Source organism: Monodelphis domestica, chromosome 2 (assembly GCF_027887165.1).
Source record: "Monodelphis domestica isolate mMonDom1 chromosome 2, mMonDom1.pri, whole genome shotgun sequence".
NCBI lineage: Eukaryota > Metazoa > Chordata > Mammalia > Didelphimorphia > Didelphidae > Monodelphis > Monodelphis domestica.
The window spans coordinates 123,565,568-123,588,722 of NC_077228.1; the positions used below are offsets into that span (position 1 = coordinate 123,565,568).

At 33.9% G+C, this 23,155-nt stretch overlaps 1 protein-coding gene across 2 annotated transcripts in view; it reads right to left on the minus strand.

The window, feature by feature from the left end:
- The window catches only part of USH2A (usherin), a 327,556-nt gene that overhangs the window by 54,579 nt on the left and 249,822 nt on the right, over nt 1-23,155 (minus strand). For both annotated transcript variants that reach the window (XM_056815925.1, XM_056815924.1), the window contains exon 22: nt 10,849-11,170. In XM_056815925.1, the coding sequence (XP_056671903.1) occupies nt 10,849-11,170 (322 nt within the window). The remainder of the gene's footprint in view (nt 1-10,848; nt 11,171-23,155) is intronic.

Consider the following 23,155-nt stretch of genomic DNA (forward strand, 5'->3'; position numbering starts at 1 on the left):
TTCCTAAAAAAAATTCTTGTCTTATTCCCACTCCTTGTCCCAACTCCATCGCTTAGTGCCTATTTAAGTTCTCTGCACAGAGAAGGCTGATGACATTCCCTTCTTATACAGAATATAAATCCTCATAAATACTTCAGTACTCTGAACTTTTGGCAGAAAGGAAAAATAAGCCTTCCCTTGTCTCCCTTCACATCTTTCATTCAAAGATAGATCTGTGATCCTAAAGATATAGGAATTCCCTATAGTAATGCAGATAACAAACTATCCAGGCCTGCCCATCCTGAGAGACTCTTGTCTATACCCATTATAAATCTTTTACAGTGGGTCAGCCCATTCCTTGTGGATCACTTGAACACTATTAGAAAATCTGAGATTCAGCTAGCTAGGCAAGCCAATGATGATTAAACAGTAACATGTCACTGTTTGGGACTTTGGTTCATCCCAAATTACAGAATTGTTGTGCCTAGCCAACATGAACTTTGAAACCTAGGGCCATTTTCAAAGATCTGTGAATGGCTTGGGACCAAGAGTTTCCACTTTATTTGCATTCAGCTAGGGGAGATTTCATTGCATTTAGCGTTTTATGTCCCACAAACAAGCCTCCAACACAGAGACAGGAGAATCAATATCAGGCTTAAGTGAAATATAAATCTGGGTTTCATCAGCATAAGAGTGAAAGCCAGTCCCTCTTCTTATGAATAACTTGTCTCAAAGGCAACATAAAATTGCTAACAATAGAGGCTTAAGAATAGAGTCCTCAGGGATGTCATGGGGAGCCAAAAAATAAATAAGAACACACACACACACACACACACACACACACACACACACACAAAATCTCTTGTTGGAAGCAAATGCCTATTGGCGAAACATGATCCAGACTCTTGCCTGGCAGCGGAATCCAGTTTTCAGTTCAATTCACAGCACTGTCCTGATGGCCTTCTGTCTGAGTAGCAGCACTTAAGTCTAGTAGAATTAGAAGAGACACACAACTCCAGTCAGACAGCATCAATAAATCATTTAAAAACCTGAGCCAAGTGGACTCAGAGCTTAGTAGAAAACCTAACCAAACAAAAGCCTAAACATTAGCCAATAGTCGTCCATGAAATGTCCATCCCTTTAAATACTGGTGCAATTCTGAAGGAAAGACATAAGAGGTTTTCTCCAAATCCAATTCCAAAAACTGGCAAGAAAAGGACCAGAGCAATGGTACCTGAGGATATGCCACACTGTCCAAAGAACTTAGGGGATTGTTGATGATACCAAAAAGTTGGAGAAGAAAAGGAAAAAGTCAATCTATTATATATGGGGCACGGGTATGTCTAAATTAAACCTCTCCCAGCCAGAGTTGCTTATCCACCAAAATAGCTTGCAATGCCATTCTCCATACTGCAATTTTATGTCTTCTGTTGAGTCTATACTTAGGAGTAAAGAAATTGTACATAGTTAGCATGTTTATCTGGACTTCTACTTGGTGAACTTATCCTATGATTAAGGTTCAGTGAAATATAGTCTACTTAAAGAGAAGAGAAGGCTCTGGAGCTAATCTGATTGGATAAATCCACACAGATCACATCTACTACATTAACAACATGAATAGCTGCCAATGAGAAAGAAAGGGGTTGAGTCATTTACTTTCTGGGAACCAGAGAGAACTTAACTTGGCACTTCCTAGGAGCTCCCTCTGGTATTGTGTGAAGTTCACAATGGCCAAGGTGAATTGGAGACTTAGCAGTACGCCTAGTTATTGTGACAAAGAGGATCCTTTCAGTGGTTACCAAAACTCCCAGTTGGTGAAAGTAAAAAAAAAATCTGATTGTTATTCTTTAGTTGTTTTTTAAAATTTGATGCAGGGTCACTGATACAAATAGAATATTTCTACTGATTAGACTCTTGTCCCTATCAATTTGATTGGCTCAGTATTTTTTTTTTGCCAGTGTTACTTAATTTTATTGGCTCAGTCTTCTGATAGTGACATTCTCTTCATTTTGCAATTGCTTTTCATCCTAGAAGCAGCTGTTGTCATTATGCTTTAGCAGTCTTCTCATTCTGGAAGTTGTTTTCCCCACTATACTCCATGGGCTGTTCAGAGAATATTCCTTTTCCCATGGAAGGCATGGTAATCTGTGGCTTCTTTGTATATGGAGGTGGGAGGTTTCCCTTTGTCATTTAGTTTGCTCTTATGACTTTTTAAAAAGCTAAGTGATTTGATTTATGCTTCCTAGTTTGTAGATAAAGAATAACTTACTGAGAACTCAAGATATATTTGCATAACTCTTATTATTCAAAACATCCTTTACTGAATCTTAGGTAGTAAGAGGTTCTAGAATCCCAGAGCACCCTTATTACGCTAGTGTTGTGCTGTATACACATTTACTATTTAATAGATGTGTGAAGAAATGAGGTTTCAAAGAGGCATAATAAAACAGATTTTTCAGTAGTTTATATATATAGAATATGGGTAGACAAATATGACATAATATAACAATCTGGTTTCTTTTAGAGTGGGGGTGGAACAAGAATAAAGGAAACAAACACCAATTTTTTAGTATCAAAGATCATAATTTGTTTATAAATAGAATTAAGCCAGAAGGTTATTATAATAATAATTATTAAACTTTCTAATATACTTCTATCTAATGTTTCTGGCAAGATTTTAAAAATGTTCCACAATTTAATTCAACAAATATTTATTATATGCTTATGTAATTCTCCTCTTAAAGTCCATTAAAGACTTTTCTATTGGTAGAGATCAATATTATTTGTCTGTGTGAGGGGAGAAGTGTCAAGAGATTAGAAGAAAAGATATTCTTAATTTCTGACTTCTAGCTTTGAGGGGAAAAAAAAACCTTATGGTTCTAGACTTTTCCATGTATCTAACAAAATAAAAAGACTGAGAAGAAGCTAACATGCAGAAGAGCTAGCATCTTAATCTTGTTCCTGTCTGGGATTTTTTATCTTTGTTGATCTAACTTGCTTCCAAAGGAAGAGCTCATCCCCTCTGTATTTTCAGGCATATTCTCATGTGTATCCCTTTTCTGGTTTTGGTTTGCCAACAGCTATAAAACGATTCTTCAGTACAAATGGGTTTATTTGCTATTCACTATGTATGTTCTCTGTAGAATTGGCATTTAGTGGAAAAGGAGTCAAATTCTGGATGTATAGCTTAGGGAACTCCTTATATGCTAAGAGATAGTGATCAAGAGCTCAACTTGAACCTAGAAATTATTTTTCCATGACTAACAGTATTTAGGGGGAAGATGGATAGAAATTATTCTAGCCTGAAACTACTTTCTCAGAGAAGAGAGTGGCCTTTGTGCCCAATCTATTGCTTCCTTTTCTGAAAGGCATGAAAGTCTTCCTTAGATAAAAGTGGGTGGAACGGATTGGAGATATCTGTTTTTGCGTCCTTGCAAGCTTCATATAGATAGATCATTTTGGAAACACATAACTGACATGGGCATAAAACAACACAGCACACACAAATGCACATACACACACTTCTACATTTAGAATACAGAGACCACATTGTCAGTTTCTGTGGAATACAAAGATAAAGAAGACCACCTCTTTCCTCAAGAAATTTTTAATCCAATAATTAGGGAACTAGGATGTAATTTAATATAAAGTAAGACAAACTGTGATTAAGAAAGCAAAGTGTGATGGGAGCATCAGAAGAGAGATTATACATAAATACACATATATATTTTTAAAAGAGCAATCTAGATTAGACAATGCTAGTCTTGGTCAAAAACGGAAAACAAATCCATTGGCTACAGCTTATTTATAAAGATGTAAAGTATGTTGGAGATTATCTAGTTCAAATATGTTCAAATTTATGTAATAAATAAGGAAACCGAGAAATCAAGAAACTGACCTAAGGTCACATAGCTAGTTAAGACAAAGTTTAGAACTCTTCTTAATTTTCACTTTTCAGTTCAGTGCCTGTTCCTCTAACTATTGTTTTTCCTCTATATTTTCCCTTACTGCTTCCTACTTTGCTTGCAGTTCACCATCTCCTGTTGTGAACAGGAAAAGATAAGGGGAAAATATCTAAAGCATCCTCCAGCTAAGTTTAGTCAGTATGAGTAAATCTCCTTAAATGTAATCTTTAGTAGCCCAAGCCTCTCTGATTGGAGGGTGGGGATGTGAATTCCAAACCTCCCTTTAAAGAGAGAGCTCAGCTCAAACATCTCACTATGATGCACTCCTCTGATGTCACTATCCCTTCCTCTCAATTTTAAACTTCCTGATGCATTTTGTAACCCCTCAGTTAGACTGTCCTTCCATATTTATATCCCCACCACTTAGCATAGTGCTTGATGCATAGTGGGTACCATTTTAATAAACTATAAGGTCCTCAAGGGCAAGGATTATTGTTTTCCTCTTTGCATCTTTGTGATTTGAACATAGCAGATGGTTAATAAATGCTTTTTGAGTTGAATTAAATAAAAACTCATATGCTCCATTCCCTTCCAGAGTAAGTTCTAGAACTGTTGCAGGGTAGTTTTATCCTATTAAAAAAGCATCATTCCCCCCAGCCTCCCAAATTCAAGGACTGAGAGCAGATAAATAGATTCTTTTTTTCAAAGGTGAGTCATTGGATTATTTCCTGTGAGACTGCCTCCTAAGTCATGCCATCATGATTGTACCAGAAGTTTCTCTGCCTTTCAGAGCCACAGAATGTGAGTGGGTGCTAGTCTAGAAAAATCTGTCAGAGTTAGGCACTATTACATCACTAATAGCATGATTCAGGAAGAGCGAGAACTATGGATGGCACTGGAATATCTTCAGTGAGTCATTCTGTTCCAAGGAGCAAATGGACATGAAGATGAACATACAATTAATGGGAGGGACTGACTAAAGTTAGCTGACTTCCTATTTTTAAAGAATGAAGGTTCATTAGGCATACTTACATACCCAGGTCCCCTTTCTTATCTGATGAAAAGACTATTGCTCACCGAGTTAATTACTACTGATGATTTCAGAAGTTCCTCATAGAATATTTAAAAGTAACAGAGGTAGAAAATATTCCCTATAAAATAATGAACTAAATTCAAAATTTTAACCATTTTGAACTCTCTTCTCAAGTGTTTGTGCATGCAATGGAAAAGAAACTCAGTCAAGACAGATAGATTTTACTTTGTGTACTAGTATGACTGAAAAGTTGAATATAAATGAATTATTTAACTGAACCATACCATAAGTACATTATGGCAACTAACTAATGTCTCTGGGGGAAAACCCTTTACAGAACAAAGACTCTTTAAGTACTATGAATAATGAGCCTCTAATTTTCTGAATAATTTTTAGTATGAATTGTCATATAACATTTTGATTTTCTCAAATTGGAGCACATCTAAATTGATAATCAATTGTTTAGAGACTTCCATGCTCTTTTGCTGTTCTACTTTTCTTGGCAGTCTGGAATTATGAAGATTGGGGCTATGTTTCAAAGAAAAAGAACAAGGCAGAGCAACAACTAAAATCATCTTGGTCTCTTTACAAGCATGATGCTCAATTGAAATAATTATCTGAATAATTCAGGTGATCTAGTTTTTGCCTGAACTTAAGATTTTAGCCCATTCCCTCCCTCCATCCCACATTCAGTTACATAGACCCCTTGAAATTTATCAAAAGACTTCTATTCTTCAGGGTCTTCAGGTTCCAGGTTAAGACTTTTTTTTTTTTTGCTTAAAGGGTCAATGTGAATAAATTATAATATAAAGCCCTAAATTATCCTTACTAGACCTGAGAAAAGGAATCTCAAACCTATTGTTAAAACTCACAAGTCATATTATGTAGTCTTTTGTTCTTTTTTTCAAAAGAGATTTAGTAATAGATTTTTTGGTAATAGTTTTAGTAAGTCTTTGTGAAAATAAATATTTAGCAAATAAAGCAAGTAGATGAGTGATATTTAATTAAACAAATGTATCTGTGGTCTCAGGTCTTCAGGAGATAAATCCCAGACAGCAAGGAAAGATCTGACCAAAGTTTTGTCTTTCTAGATGGGAAGGATACCAGTAGAGCACACACTTTGTGCATTTATCATCCTTCATCCTTGCCAAGTAATGTCTCATTGTGTCATGGAGGATACCCTGAGTTTATGAATGCTATGAGTGTGAATTATAAGTTCTGGCTAATAGTATGATTGAAAGACTTCTAATATGGCCCTGGCAACAGACTGAATCTTCTTTTTCAAGATCAGTCCTTCTAAGTACAGAGGCTCATCATTAGTATTCTGACCTGTTGGCAATGACTTTTTTAGCCTAAACAACCCAAATTAATAACAATATTAAACACATACTTTAAGCTTGATACCACCACCTTAGAATTGAAACAGATAGATTCTCCCATTATATAAGCTATTCCCTTCATCATTCCTCAGGCACATATGAAAACTACACTCACTATTTTAAGCAATTATAGAATTATCTATTAATTAAATTAGCATTTATTTGTTAAGCTACATTTGTTAAGATATCTGCCATGAGCAAAAAGGGAGTCCCTGCTCTCAAGAAGCTTACCTTGGAGGAACAATGGCATATTAGGATCAAACTCAATAGTTTAACAAGCATATCTATGATCAGATATTTCCCAATAATTTAAAGGAATGGCAAGGCCATACTTATCTCCATCAAAAAGACCAGCAGTTGTGAAGTGAGGTAGACAAAGTTATTAATATTGTGAATATTGTAGAATATGTAGTGTAGAATATTTTGAATAATCATCATCATGAAAATATAGCATGAGTTCCCATTCACATATTCTCTTCTAGTAGATCAACTAATATCTTTATATTTCTCATCAGCTGCTCTGTTTTTTAATTTCTACTCTATGAACAAGACAAACTCAACACCTGGAATTTTATCATCATGGAAACTTATTCAGCTTTGATGCTCAATGTCTCCTTAGCAACCTCAATTGCTTCTGCCCTCTGATTGGAGGGTTGGTGGGCAGAGCAATAAATTTCTTCCAAAGTTTCCCTTTATAGAGGGCTCAGAATTTTCCAGCTAACTTTTCACTGTCCACTAGATACTTTACCTGGTTTTGCCTCCAAGAACATCATGTACCCACATTGAGTATTCTATGGTACTCTGCTGTCCTTTTTTGGCTTCCTTCTCTGTATTATTTTCTATTATTAGACTGTAAGCACCCTGAGGGTGGAAATTATCTTTCTTCCTCTTATTTTCATTCCCCAGTGATTAGTATAGTGCCTGGCCCAAACTGGGCACTTAATAAATGTTTATTGACTACCAACTAGAGCATGAACCATCAATCAAATAGGAAAACTTTTAGTTAAGGCATAATAATAAAGAACAAGGGAAAATTTCTTTGCCACTCTTTTATACCTCATTCCAATACCACTCTCTATTCATTTTCAAGATGTTGAATGTTACTGTACTGGCTTTTACTACCATAATTCATGCTTAAGAACTTTCTGAACCTCTTTTTGCCCATCCAAATTTATCTTTTCTGTGTCTTATCATCCCAGATCTCCAGCCTGGATAGAAAAAAAATTAATTAAAGGTAAAGTATTAATGTATCTGAGATGCATAATGGAGTAGTGGATTGAGAGAGAGCTAACCTCTCAGTGAGAAAGACATGATCTAAGTCCTGCCTCTCATGCTGATACTCTCTATGTAATATCAGACAAGTCACTTAAGCTCTTAGTGCCCTAATCAACACTCTAAGTCTGTACATTGCAGAACAGATGCCAATTCAAATTGGTAGATAAAGTTTCCTTGTCAGGAAATCACTAGTAACATTATGGGTCTGAGTTGAAGAAAAATTGTCCTATGAAACATTTGTATTTTAAGAGATGCTCTATTGGTTTAGCCAAAATGAATGTGTAAACAAAGGAATTCCAGGTTTATGACAAAATCAATGAGTTTCTTTTGGGGGATGCAGTGGGGTGGGCTTTATAGGTGGTTTTCACTAGGTCTCAGATTAGTAACTTGGAAAAGACTACCTGCTTCATTTATGAAAAATGTTCCTCCCTGTCCCAGTCAATATTCTTTGATGCTAAGTCATTAAGGAATTCCCAGGCTCTTCTTTTTCATCCCTTATTTATTTCTTGGGAATAAATGTGAAGATTACCTTATAAACAAAAATGGTCCCATTGGCTAGCATTACTCTAAATAGCTTTAGGAGTGAGTAGATGCTGATGTGGTTTATCAGAGTAAAGGTCCCCAGTACCTTAATATTATTACATAGACTATGACTAGTAAGCTATATATGAAATGATTCTCAAGTAGGTGTTGAAGATTATTAAAATGATGTTATATTATATAAAGAAAATAAGGTATTTCAGAGAATTACCTCCATCAGGGCAGTGAGTGTCTTCTCAGGTGAGGTGAAGTGAGCACTTGAGACAATTATCTGGTAGATTCAATTGGAACAGAGCCAAATAGAATAATTCATTTCCTGAGAAATCTTTTTCCTAAAGAGTTGCTTCTTTGGAAATAATATTCTATACATTTGTTTCAGCCTTCCACTACTCTTTCTTTAGAAAGACCCAGTTTTAGCAGAAAATATCATTAATGTAGGGAAGGTAAGGGTGGAAGTAGGGTGGGAGAAGAAATATGATACCAGAATTGAATGGATTATTTTTACAAAAGATGTATAATCTGAAATATTTTTATTACCTTATTACTCAACTTATTTATTTTTATTTCCCTTTATGCTTACTGTTCCTGAGAAAACTTTCACAGATAAAAGGATGGCCAAAAAAGTCTAATTAGACTTGGCATGAGGTTGGTGAGATCAGTCACTGATTTAATATATATATATATGTATATATATATATATTTGTTCTATTTTAGGACAAATATTTCTCTCTCTGGCCCTATCAAACTCTCTCAAGAGTATGCTTTTGCTCCCAAGGGGAAACAAATGAGAGACAGTGCATAGATTTTCATAAAATTATCACTAAAACAGTATGTTAGATTCTAAGTCGGAAGGAATCTCAGAGGTCATTCAGCACTACCTAGAATTAAACATGAATCCCCTATATATTATCCCTGGTAGCCAGTCATCTAATCTATAGTGGAGGATTTAGTGTTAAAGAGTGCCTCATTACTTCCTAAGGAAGTTCACTTTGGGAGAGCTTGGCTAGGAAGTTTTTTTCTTAAGTCAAGAGGAAATCTGTTTCTCAGCAATGTTCATACATACAGTACAATGCTCCTAGTTTTGGGCTGCCTAGTCAAACAAAACAAACAGAATCCCTTTTCTAGAAGAGGGTCCTTTAATACTTCAATTCTTTTATGTCTTTGCATCTCTAAACATTCTTGGTTTCTTCAAGTCATCCAGGAATGCCATCATTTTGAGTCTCTCACCATTCTGATTACCCTCTCTTTTCTGGAAGAAATCTGGTTTCACCACTGGGTAATTTGATGACTTCTTAAATATAGGGATATAAAGATTATCACCTTGGTCAGACAAATGGTTCATTTTACTTAGGAGTCTATTTCTTGTAGCAAGGATAAGGAACAGTTGATGGATGTGTCTGATTTTCTGTTATATCAACCTCAACCAGTTAGATAGATACTTGTAAATCTTTAGACAACCTTAACTCGTTATGCAATTATTATTCATGAATTTATCTATATCCTTTTTTGAGCCTATTTTATGGAGTCTATTGCACCTGTTGTAAAAGGTATTTCCTTGAAATGCAACTCAATGAACATTTATTCAAATGCTACTATGTGCAAGACACCATGGCTAGTGATACATAAAGACAACAAATGACAAAAATCCCTAAACTCTTTCAAGTATCTGGGGGGATCCCCTATTTTTAGGGATTTAGTGAATGAGTTAGTGTTCTTTGCTTAAATATCTCTTACAATTGCATGAACTTTGAACAGAATTCTCTTTGCTTTTGAGGCAAACGTGCACTATCTATGTGCACATGCATATATTTTCCAGGTATGCCACATGTATACAGGAATCCCTTCCACATCATGACTTTCCCTACTGCAATTCTGATATATCATGGGTTGGCAAAAGAAATACATGGGAATTTTTTGATAGTGTCATGGCAGCCACTGACACATGTGAAGGCTAGTAGCCAACACAGAAAAAGTTTAGAAACTATATATCCTATGACCACAAACCTAAATTTTATAATAAGATGCTATAAATACCCCATAAAAGAAAAAAGAAAAAATTTGGATGTTTTCTCTGTCATGAAAGGAGGACCAAAAAATTCTATGCAGATTTTCCAGATCATGGGCACCATGCAAGCCTTGTGATGTGAAACATATATATGTGCATATATATATATTTATGTGTATACACACCATACACTTCATATATACTTCATAGAGAAGTAATTCTTTACATCCTTAGTCTTAGATTTTTCTCCAACTACACTGTGTCTTTCTTAAGGGAATGGATTAGAATTGCATGCAGTATTCCAGAGATAGATGCTCTGTGACTTTGCATTTTAATATTTCAACATATATCTGGTAACTAATAGGCTATTTTAAATCAGAACTTTGAGAAGGGTGAATTTCCAACTAAGCCCAAATCACCTTAATCAGTGCTTCCTGACTGATCACCAGAGGGAACCATTAAGTAGAAAGAAAAAAAATAGTGAAATCTTTTCATGAGTAATAAATATCCTTTAGTTAAATCTTTTACACATGATTAATGATGATGATCAAGTGATGAAGAAGGTATATGATCTTTGTTTCCTTACTTTCCCTGTGCTTAAATACTTCTGAATTATCTTAAAATCCTAAACCTATACAGAGCCACTGTAACATACAAGCAGGTCATATAAAGTTAACACTGCACTATGTGTTGAATCCTACTTGTGAGTTACAGACAAGTTAAATTTCTTACCTGATACTCATACTCCGTAAAAGGCAAGAGCTCAGAATCTGTGAATGAGGTTAAGGTTCCATTATACACTAGTACTGGGCTTGATGTCCCAGGCAAAGCTGTTACTTGTCTTCTATACAATTCAAAATATAGAATTTTCCCATTTGGCTGAAGTGGCCCAGTCCACTGGAGAGAAACTCTGGGCTGGAATCCTCTTGGACCCATTTGTACATCTAAGATTGGTGGAGGTTGCAGCATTGGTGAAGTTTCAGGGGTTTGTATGGATGACCAGTCACTTGAAGCACATCCCAGCAATGTGCATCCTTGAATTCGTATCTCGTACCTTTGCAAACAAAAACCAAGACTCAGTGATTAATATCAGAATGTCATGGAGTAAATGAAAATTAAAATATTTTAGTCTATCTATGCTATCTAGTCTATCTTTTCTGTAAAGAAGAAAGCAACTTTTTTCCTTCTCCAGAAGTAAATATGAAGTATTTCTTCCTTCCCATTTTCAAGATAAATAGATTTTCACCTATCTGAGTTGGATTAGGTAGAAGGGAATGACCCTTGGAGTTTTAGTAAAGTCTGAGGATTCTTGGATCCTACAGGATAGAATTATACAGTGAATGGCAAAGGGAAACAATAAAGCATCAGGTTTTGTGGACTGGAAGAGAATTTCTGAAGCTATGGGCTAGGGGTTTCTATAGCCAAGGCTAAAGGATTCAGCAGGAATGTGTTCAGGTCATGAGGAACATCATGGAGTTACGGCCTCGGTGGTAATAAATCCCCTCAACTGATACTGAACATCTTAAACCAGGCCTTCTTACACAGACACTAAGACCTTTTGGGACAAAGTTAACCTAGCTATATAGTAGATTATCAATCATGGAGACACCTTATTGCCTTCCAGTTAAACTCAACCTATCAATTATTTTTGTCTTATAGCTAGTTTCTGCCACTTGGAAAGGCTTATTGACACATGGGAAACTTTTTTTTTTCTCTGACAACCATGATTTTGTTGGTATTTATGTTTTGATCTTCAAGTATGAGCATTTTCTTTATTTCTGATACCTTGTCTATTTTATTGTCCCTTCACTTAATGCACTCATCTTTCTTTCAACTTTTAAAATCCTTTTAGTCCTTTTCCTGCCATTTTCTTTCTTTCTCACTGCTTTTTCTTTTTTTAGAAACTTCCAGGCACATTTTCTCTGGTTCTTTTCTTACCTCTGTACTTCTTTCATTGATTGTATTATAGTGGAAAGATGCATTGATTGTAATATAGTGGAAAGATGCCTGGGAATGGTATTGGAAGAGGCCTGTGTTTGAATCCCAGAACCCTTCTAACATTTACTAGTTTTGTGACCATAGACCAACTACTTAATTTTTTTTTGTGAACCTAATTTTCTCATCTGTAAAATGAGGATAATATTGTCTGGAGCATGAGGGTAATAGAGATGATCTACTTTCACAGATGAAGAAACTGAGATCTAGAGGGATCAAATAACTTATCCAATGTCAATAGTAAATGGTCAGGAGAGGAATGGAATTGAGATTCTTTGATTCTAGATCTACTAGTCATTCTTCCAAACCAAGGTGCCTCACACATTTTCTGTAAGATTCATATGAGATCCTCTGCTTTGCAAAACACAAAGTACTACATAAATATTAGCAATTATTATGACCTCATTTAAATTCCCTTCTTCTGCCTTGCCTGGTTTCAGGATGGAACTTCAGTGTAAGCTCATCACTTCTGAATTCATCACCAGGATGCTAACTTACATCTTGATTAACACCACCTTCCTAGGTCTCTTTTTCTCTCTGATGATAGGGCTAGAGAGTGGAGTAGCAAGCTCTTACCAGTGCTTTCTTTTACAGAGAGTTTAAGGGATATTCCTCCGTGACATCCCCTTTCCTGCTTCTTTTTGTAAGTTGTGCCCCCCTTTAGATTGTAAGCTCCTTGAGGGCAGGGGCTATCTTGATATCAATTGTATCTGCAGTGGTTAGCAATAGGCGCTTAATTGGACTGCAATTAATTATGATGATAGCACATAGAGCACTTTTATATTTTCAAATGGGTTTCTTCATATGTACTATCTCCTTTATCTTTTTTCTCTACTCTCCAATCTAATTCACCTTGACTTTCCTGGCTTCCTTTAAGATGCCACTGAAATTCTACCTTCTACTAATAGGCTTTTTTTCTTTTTAAAAGTATTTTTATTGATAAGTTTTGTTTTTATATTACCCAGATTTACAAATAGGCATTTAAAAAAAAAGATTCCTAGAAAGCAAATAGGTGAATCAGGGTTTTGGAGAGTATAGTTTTGGAGACAGGAAAATAGGACATACCATGATTAACTAAGAATGGTATCTAAAATAAGAATATGATTGAGTTACTTCTCTGCATTACTGAGACTAATAATTAGCATGATTAATTCAAAAGAAAATAGAACTCCCAAATCATATGTGTATGTGTATTTGATGCCTTAATAATTATATCAGTGTCTTTAATGGTATACAAAATTTCTGGAAAGAAATTCTGTCACCTAAAAGAAATCTATACCTGCTTTGAAACCTAGACACTTTCCTGGGCCACAGAGATGTTAGGAAACTTTCTCAGGGTCACAGAGTCAGTATGAATCAGATATGGGAATTAAAATTCCAAGTCTTGCTGACTTTACAGATAACTCTCTATCAACTGCCCCAAGCAGACTCTCATGGGATTCATGATGATTATTTTTCTCAACAAATTTGCCTTTGAACTCTGTCACTCAATTCTGCAACTAAGATAAGACATTTGAATCCTTGGAATCTGAAGCAGAGAAAAAACCAAGTCACAAAGGATTGGAAAAGTCTTTGGATGATACCTGCAAAGGTTCTAATTACTGTTTAAAATTTAATAGAGTCCTAAATAATTGTCACAAGTAGGTACAAAAGACCATGAATGTTTCATTTAAACAGCACTATACATCAGAGATAATTATAGGAGGTAACTAATCTACACATTACTAGATTACCATAATGGTTGAATTTTACCGGAGGTGGTTGGAAACCAACACAATTTCAACCTTTAATTTTTAAGTAGTTTTGTTCATTTTACTAAAATTTAAGCATAAAATGCTCTCTACTACTCCCCTCTCTGGAGATATGGATAATTAAAAATGTGGGTGGGGCAAAATGCTCAGTTCTTATTTACAACATGGGAATAGGAGATATAAGAGCTATAACTAATATTCCTTTGTGCTGAGTATGCTACACTTAGAACATATAGGAAGGCTCTAGGACAGCAGAATAAGCAAAGTGGTTTAATCCTTTTTTAAAAGAAGTCATGAGTAGAATGTGACTGCTGTAAAAAAAGAATGAATGTGATGAATATAGAAAAGCATGAAAAAAAAAACTACATGAACTGATGCAATGTGAAATAGAGCAAAGAAAATAACATACACAATGACTACAACAACGTATGTAGAAAAAACACACACTCACACATATACAATCAAGTGAGTGTTTCAGAATTATAAGGAATAAGTGTGATTTTATCCTTACCTCTTTACAGAGGTGAAATATTCACAAATGTTGCACATTTCAAATAGTTTTCAGATTTTTTAAAATGTATTTATCAGTTATGCTCATCCACCCCATTCCATTCTCCTTTCTTGTCTTTAAAATACTATTTTATATACAGGATTTTACATATAGGATGACTTTTTTTAAGAGAAAAGGGGGGATGAAATTGTGGAAAGCTTTAGTGACACAAAAAATGAAAGGTATCAATAAAAATTTATTTTGAATAAAAGACAAAGAAGCCATGATAATGATCCTAGGTGGATATTACACATAAGTCTCAGAACAAGTTATGTTAAATATAGAATAGGGAGGGAATGCTTTAAAGGATTATGGTCAACAGAGTTGTGTTTTCCCAGCAAAAGGAGCTAGATCTTCACATTTCTATATGATACAAAGCTAGGAAATACAGTTAATATCCAAAGAAATCTCTGAGACCAGAATCATAGTGGTGGGCTGGTAAATGTTTTATAACTGCCTTTCCAAAAAAAAAAGTACATATGACATTTAAGTTTAACCTGCATGACTAACATTTTCCCTATTTAAAAAAAATAGTCTAAACATTAAACAAAACAATAAATCAAGCCGTCATTTGTAGGTGGATATTACACATAAGTCTCAGAACAAGTTATGTTAAGTATAGAATAGGGAGGGAATGCTTTAAAGGATTATGGTCAATAGAGTTGTGTTTTCCCAGCAAAAGGAGCTAGATCTTCACATTTCTATATGATACAAAGCTAAGAAATACAGTTAATATCCAAAGAAATCTCTGAGACCAGAATCATAGTGGTGGGCTGGTAAATGTTTTATAACTGCCTTTCCAAAAAAAAAAGTACATATGACATTTAAGTTTAACCTGCATGACTAACGTTTTCCCTATTTAAAAAAAATAGTCTAAACATTAAACAAAACAATAAATCAAGCCGTCATTTGTAGCATTTTTTTTATTTTCAAGATGTAAATGCAATGAAAACTTATAGCTCATGGGGCATCTGGTACTTGATATATAGAACCAGACCTGGAGATGGGTGGTACCAGGTTCAAATATGACCTCAGACACTTCCTAGCTGTGTAACCCTAGACAAGTCACTTAACTCCAATTGCCTAGCTCATATTGCTCTTCTGCCTTGAAACCAATACTTAGTATTCCATCTAAGTACTTCCATCTAAGATGGAAGGTAAGGGTTTTAAAAAGTTCTCTCTCATGAACTAGTTAAAGCTGGCTTCAGCACACCCAAAGAAATATAAGAAGAAATAATGGATGAACACAAATTCTGCACTTAGATTAAAAAATTGCTATATAAAACAAGATGGGAGATACTTTGCTAAAAGAACACTTTGTTGCAAAGAACTGGAAATTATAATTAACTGAAAACTCAGTATGATCTGCTAGTGTGACATAGGAGTCAAAAACAATAATGTGATCTTAGAATGCTTTAATAGAAGCACGATACTCATAATGTAGACATCCATTTGGTTTCTAGGAGTCTTATAATTCCATTGAACTTTGTACTGTTTGGAAAAAATCAGGAGCATCATATTGGGATCACATTTTGGGAGGGAAATTTACAAGCTGGACTCTTTCCAGAGGAAGTAAATTGTGATAGTGTGGGGCCTTGGAAGCATGGGACAAAAAGATCAATGGAAGGAGCAGGATATTCATTTGAAGAAGCCTGGAATGGATAAGGCTTAAGGAGATGACAGCTGTCTTTAATTACATTTTAAGGGCTATGTAAAGAGATTAGATTTGTTTTGCTGGGCTCCAAAGGCCAGGATTAGGAATAAAGGTTGTAAATTTCAGAGGCAGATTTCAGTTCAATATAAGAAAAAATGAAAACTTCAAAACAACTAGAGCTTACTAAAAGGAGAATGGGTTACATTGACAGATAGCAAGCTGTTCATCTCTAATGTTTTTCAATTAAGGAGGAAATTTCTACTTAAACCAGGTGTTGGACTGAATGTTCTCTGAGGTCCTTCATTGCTCTGATGATTGTATGGAAAACCCTTCAAAGCTAATGTTCCCTGTATAAACCAACATATCGCTGAACTGTAATTGCTTACTCAAATTAAGCATAATTTTTAAAGTTTAAATGTGTTCACCTAAATACTAATTCTAATTGCTCCATAAGGACTGCCAAACATTTACCAGAGAACTTCAGATTTACAGGAGGGACTGGATCTGGGGAAACTAGTTCCATTCCTTTACTTTTCCCCTAGAAGCATAATGTAGCATGTCACCAATTCTTGAAAACTCCTTACTCTCAAAATCCCTCTTGCAAAAAATTGTATGTCCATGAAGAAATTGTTTTTCCTCATTCTAGCAGAGGGAAAACATTTTTAGATAAACAAGAGATAGTAGTGAATATGGAGGATAAAAACAAATAATTTTCATTACAAAAGTTTTTTAAAATTTCTTGCAAACAATCAATGCTCTAAGACTTAAAAGAGAAACATCATTAGGAAGGGAAAGCAATAACATTTTTGCAGAAATCATCTGTGATAAAAGTCTGATATTCAATATATACAAAGAAATGAGGGGCTGAAGTAGAATCTTTTATGTTTCAACTGAAATTAAAAAAGCAATGATAATCTCAGAAACAGCAAAAGCAAAAATAGATCTAATTAAAAGAAATATGCAGGGAAACTACATTACACTAAAAAGTACAATGGACAATGAAATAATGGCAGTACTATATATAAATGGTATGGCATCCAAATCCTTAAATAAAAAGTTAAATGAGTTATAGGAGAAAATAGACAGCATAACTTCAGTTTTCTCCTCTCAGATTTAGACAATCTAACCAAAAGTAAATAAGGGAGAAGTCAAGAAGATGAACAAAATTTTAGAAAATTTAGTTATGATACCCTCTGGAGAAAATTGAATGGGAATTTAAAGGAGTATCCTTTTTTTTCAGTTCTACATGGAACTTTCAAAAAACAGACCATGTATTAAGGTATAAAAACCTTACAAACATACGCAGGAAAGCAGAAATATTAAATGCATCCTTTTCAGATCATAATGCAACAAAAATTATATTTAATAAAATTATGGATTAAAATTAATTATGGATTAAAATTAATTGGAAACTAAATAATTTAATCTTATGGAGGAATAGGTCAAAGAACAAATCATAGAAACAATCAATAATTTCATTAAAGAGAATGACATCAATGAGACAACATAACAAAATGTATGGAATGCAGCCAAAGTAGTACATAAGGGAAAATTTATATCTTTAAATATTTGTATCAACAAAATAGAAAAAGAAAAGATCAATGAATTGGGCATGAAACTCAAAAACTAAAAAAAGAACAAAGTAAAAAAATACTAAATTAGAAATCTTGAAATTCAAAGGAGTGATTAATAAAATTTAAAGTAAGATATCAATTAAACTCATAAATAAAACCAGAAGCTGATTTTATAGAAAAATAATAAAATATATTAACTATTTGTTAATTTTATTTTATTTTAGTTTTTTTAAGCCCTTAATTTCCATCTTAGAATCAATACTGTGAATTGATTCCAAGGCAAAAGAGTGGTAAGGGCCAGGCAATGAGGGTTAATAGGGTCACACAGCTAGGAAGTATTTGAAGCCACATTTGAACCTAGAACCTCCAGTTTCTAGGCCTGACTCTCAATCCACTGAGGTATTTAGCTGCCCCATTTAATTTGATTTTAAAAAGAAGAGAACCAAATTACCAGTACCAAAAACAAAAAGGGTGAATTCACCACAAATAAAGAAGAAATTAAAGCAATTATTCAGAAATATTTTGCCCAGCTACATGCAATATATCTAACAATCTAATTGAAATGGATGGATATTTATAAAAAATATAAATAGTCCAAATTAACAGAAGAGGAAATAGAAGACTTAAATACTCATATCTTAGAAAAAGTTATTTAAGAATCCATAAATGAGCTCCCTAAAAAAAATCCCCAGTACCAGATGGATTCATAAGCAAATTTTAGCAAACATTTAAAGAACAAGTAATTCCAATACTATATAAACTATAAGGAAAAAAAGGCTAATAAGGAGTCCTATGAATATCTTTTTATGGCCTAACTATGGTGTTGATATTGAAATCAGGGAAAAGCCAAAACAGAGAAAGAAAACTATAGACCAATTTCCCTAATAAGCATTAATGAAAAAATTTTAAATAAAGTACAAGCAAGGACAATATAGTAATAATTATAATACCATGACCAGTTGGAATAATGCAGAACTGGTTGAATATTAAGAAAACTATTAGCATGATTGTTTATATCAATAAGAAAATGAACAAAAATGATTATCTCAATAGATGTAGGAAAAGTATTTTTTTTTTTTTACAAAATGCAACTCCTATTAAAAACATTAGAAAGCATAGGAATAAATGGAGGTTTCCTTAAAATTGGATAAGTCATCATCAGCAAAGAATTATCTGAAATGAGAATAAGTTGCAAGTCTTTCCAATAAGATCAAGAGTGAAGCAAGGATACTTATAATCAATGCCATTTTTCAATATCATACTTGGCATGCTAACTATGGAAATAAGAGAAGAAAAATAAATTTAAAAAATAGGCAGAAGAAACCAAACTACCACTCTTTGCATATTATATAATGGTACACTTAAAGAAACATAGTCAATCATCTAAAAAACAAATAAAATAATTAACAACTTTATCAAAATGCTGGTTGCAAAATAAACCCTCATCAGAATTTCTATATATTACCAAGAAAGTCTGTCAGGAAGAGAAAGATAAATTTTATTTAAAATATCTCCAAATACTATAAAATATTTGGGATTCTATATACTAAGATAAACCAAGGAACTGCATGAACACAGTTGCAAACACTTTTCACACAAAGACAGATCTAAATAACTTGGAAAATATTAATTATTCATGGGAATGCTGAGTCAATATAATAAAAAAATCAAAATTCTACCTTAATTATTTTATTTATTCAGTACCATACCAACTAAACTACCAAAAATTATTTTATAAGAGACTCCACCAAAGTAATAAAGTATATATAGAAGAAAAAAAAGATTGACATTATCAAGGGATTTAATGGGAAAAAAATAAAGGAAAGAAGTCTCTTAATACTAGATCTTAAATTGTACTATAAAGTGGTAATCATCTAAACAACCTGTTATTGTCTAAGAAATAGAGTGTTGGATCAGTGGGATAGATTAGGCATACAATATATAGTAATAAATGACTACATTAATCTAGAGATTGATAAATGCCCAAGAAGTTTTGGGGACAAGAACTAGCTATTTGATAAACACTGCTCAGAATACTAGAAGACAATATGGCAGAAATCTCACACCATGTACTAAGAAAAAGTCAAAATAGTTACATGATTTAGACATAAAGAATGGTATACTAAGTAAATTAGGAGAGCATGGAATAATTTACCTGTTAGATACATGGATAAGGGAAGAATTTATGATAAAATAAGAGATAGAAAACATTATGGGATGCAAAATGGGTAATTATGGTTACATTAAATTAAAAATGCAGTCAAGATTAGGCAAAAAGTAGGGAACTGGGCAGGGGGAATATAGCATCTTACCCTGATAAAGACCTAATTTCTCATCTATTAGAGAATTGAGTTAAATTTATAAGAATATGAGTCATTCTCTATTTGATAAATGATCAAAGAATATGAATAAGTAATTTTTAGAAGAAGAAATCAAAGCTATCTCTAGTCATATAAAGATGCTCTAAATCTTATTGATGAGAAAAATTCAAATTAAAACATCCCTCAGGTACAACTTCATAACTATCAAATTGGCTAATATAATAGAAAAGAAAAATGATAAACACTGGAGGGAATGTAGAAAAATTGGGATACTAATGCATTATTGGTGGAAGCATGAACTGAACCAACCATTTTAGAGAACAATCTGAACTAAACTCAAAGGGCTATAAAAATGTAACCCACCAATATCACTACTAGGTCTGTAATCCAAAGAGATGAAAAAAGAAAAGGACCTGTTTGTACAAAAATATTTATGATGGATCTTTTTGTGGCAGCAAAGAACTGGAAATTGAAGAGCTGCCTTAATTGGGAAATTTAAACAAATTGTGTTATCTAATTGTAAGATACAACACAGTAAGTTTCAGAAAAAGTTGGGAAGCCTTATATGAATTGATTCAAGATGATGTGAGCAGGGACAGCTAGGTAACTGGATGGATGGAGAGCCGGGAGGTACTTGGTTCATGTCTGCTCTCAGATGCACTTAACCCCTATTGCCTAGCTCCTACCATTCTTCTGCCTTGGAATCTGTACAAAGATGGAAGATAAGGTTTTTTAAAAAGTGAAGTGAGCAGAATCAGAAGAACATTTTACACCATAATAGTAAGATTATATGAAGAATCATAGCTGTAAAAATAATCTTAGTAGTCTAATGATCCAAGACAATTTTGAAAGACTTAAGATGAAAAATGCTCTTAACCTCTAGAGAAAGAACTGATGGAATCTGAATGCAGATCACAGCACATTTAAAAACAAAACAAAACAAACAAATGAATCTAACCTTCTATCTTAGAAGTCAAAAGATTATAAGGCAGAAAAGCAGTAAGGGCTAGGCAATGGGGGGTTAAGTAATTTGCTCAGGGTCACATAGCTAGAAAGTGTCGGGGACTGGATTTGAACTCAGGAAGTTGAGCTTTCCTGACTGAAGGCTCAGGGTTATATCCATTGTTCCACCTAGCTGCCCCTCAAAGCATACTTTAAAAATTTTCCTTCTTTTTCTTTTTCTTTTGACCTTTCTTCTTTGGCAACCTGGATAATATAGCAATATGTTTTACATGACTGTCCATGTATAATCTATAGCAAATTGCTTGCCTTCTCAGGGACAGGGAGAGAAGGGATGGAGAGAGAGAGAATTTGAAATTCACAATTTTCAAAAGATGAATGTTAAAATTGTTTTTAAAAGTAATAGAAAAAATTTTAAATGAAGTAAAAAAAGTAAATATCAATAACAACTAAAAATTGATATATAAAGAATTGGCACAAATATTTGCGATTGAGTCATTCACTAATATATAAATGACAAAAAGGATATAATAGTTTTAAAATAAAGGAAAAGAAATCGCCTACAACAATTTCCAAAAATACTCCAAATTATTAATTATAAAAATAGCAAATTAAAACAACACTGAGGTTCCACTTCACAATCAATAGATTGGTAATAATGACAAAAAAAAATGAGGCAGACAGATGTTACAGTGGATGGAGAACTGGGCCTGGTTTCAGGAAGACCTGAGTTCAAGTCAAGCCTTGTATACTAGCCATATGACCCTGGACAAATCATTTAATTGTTGTCTTTCTTAATTTCCTCCAATGTAAAATGGGGAAAGCAATAGTATCTACTGCCCACGGTTGTTGTAAGGGTCAAATGAGATATTTGTAAAGTACTTAGCATAGTGTCTGGCACAAAGTAGAGGACTCATGAATGCTTGTTCCCTTCCTGCTTATAAGGAAGACTTTATTTTGGTATGTGTATGCTGAGAATATTGATTGTGGGAATGAGTTAGTGAGCAGTAAAGGAGGTGTATGCCAGGGTTTTTTTTTTCAAAGAGACATTAAAATTTTTTTTAATATTAATTTTATTTTATTGAGTAATTAAGAAAAAATTTTCCATGGTTACATTATTCATGTTCTTTCCCTCACCTCCTTCCACCCCCTCCCACAGCCAACTATGCCCGGAGTTTTAAAGGAAGCACAGGTAGTCATTTCTATCTTATCTTTTAATAATCTACTACTCGTCCCTCTTTAGAATTCCTAGCCTTTCTGAAGTCTATCTCTCATCCAAACATCTCAGTGGTATAAATCTCCTTTTGGGGCCAGGAGAGAATGCTTATCATTGTTTTGAACTACAAATCCCAGAATTCCAATCAGTTTTCAAAACCTTGATATATTCCATTTAATTTTTCTTTACTAACAATATGCAGGCAGTAGTTTTTATTCTCTAGAGGCTATGCTATGACAGAACTGAGACTATTTTACAGTAGAGTATATATTTTTATAAATATTGCCATCTAAGAATGATTCCTTTCTCCTAATATTTTTAACATAACTTTGCCTTAATCTTTCCTTTCTTATTTCCATATTCTGTATTACATCATATTTATTTGTAAGTATATATTATTCCTTGACTAATAAACTTTTCAAAGGCATAGCTATCTATATTCATCATTGTATCCTTTGTACCTCACACATAATTGTACATAAGCACATAAAAACGATTGCAGTTCCTGAATTGAAATCCAACTCTTTCCTTACACTGGTACATTTATCTTTGAGCCTGGCTGGACATCCTATCACTCATTTTTTAACAAAGTCTTACTGGTATACTATTCAAGAAAAACGTAGGCTACGAAAGTTAGACTAAAAGGAAATTTAGGACCCGCAGAATTGATGATTTCAAATTGTGATTCTGGAGAAGACTTTTGAGAGTCCCTTGGACATCAAAAAGAACAAATATGTCCAGACTTAAGAAATTAATTCTGACAATTCACTAGAAGCTTAAGTGCTTTGGGGTACCTAATGAGAAGATGGAACTCATTTGGAAAAGACCCTTATGTTGGGAAAGATTAAAGATAAGAGGAAAATGGGACTGTAGAAGATGAGACAGATAGTGTCATGGAAATAAGAAGATGAACTTGGCCAGACTTTGGGAGATAGTAGAGGACAGATGAGCCTGGCTAGCTAGCTATACTCCATGGGGTTACACAAGTCAGATATGGCTGAATGATTGAACAGTAACG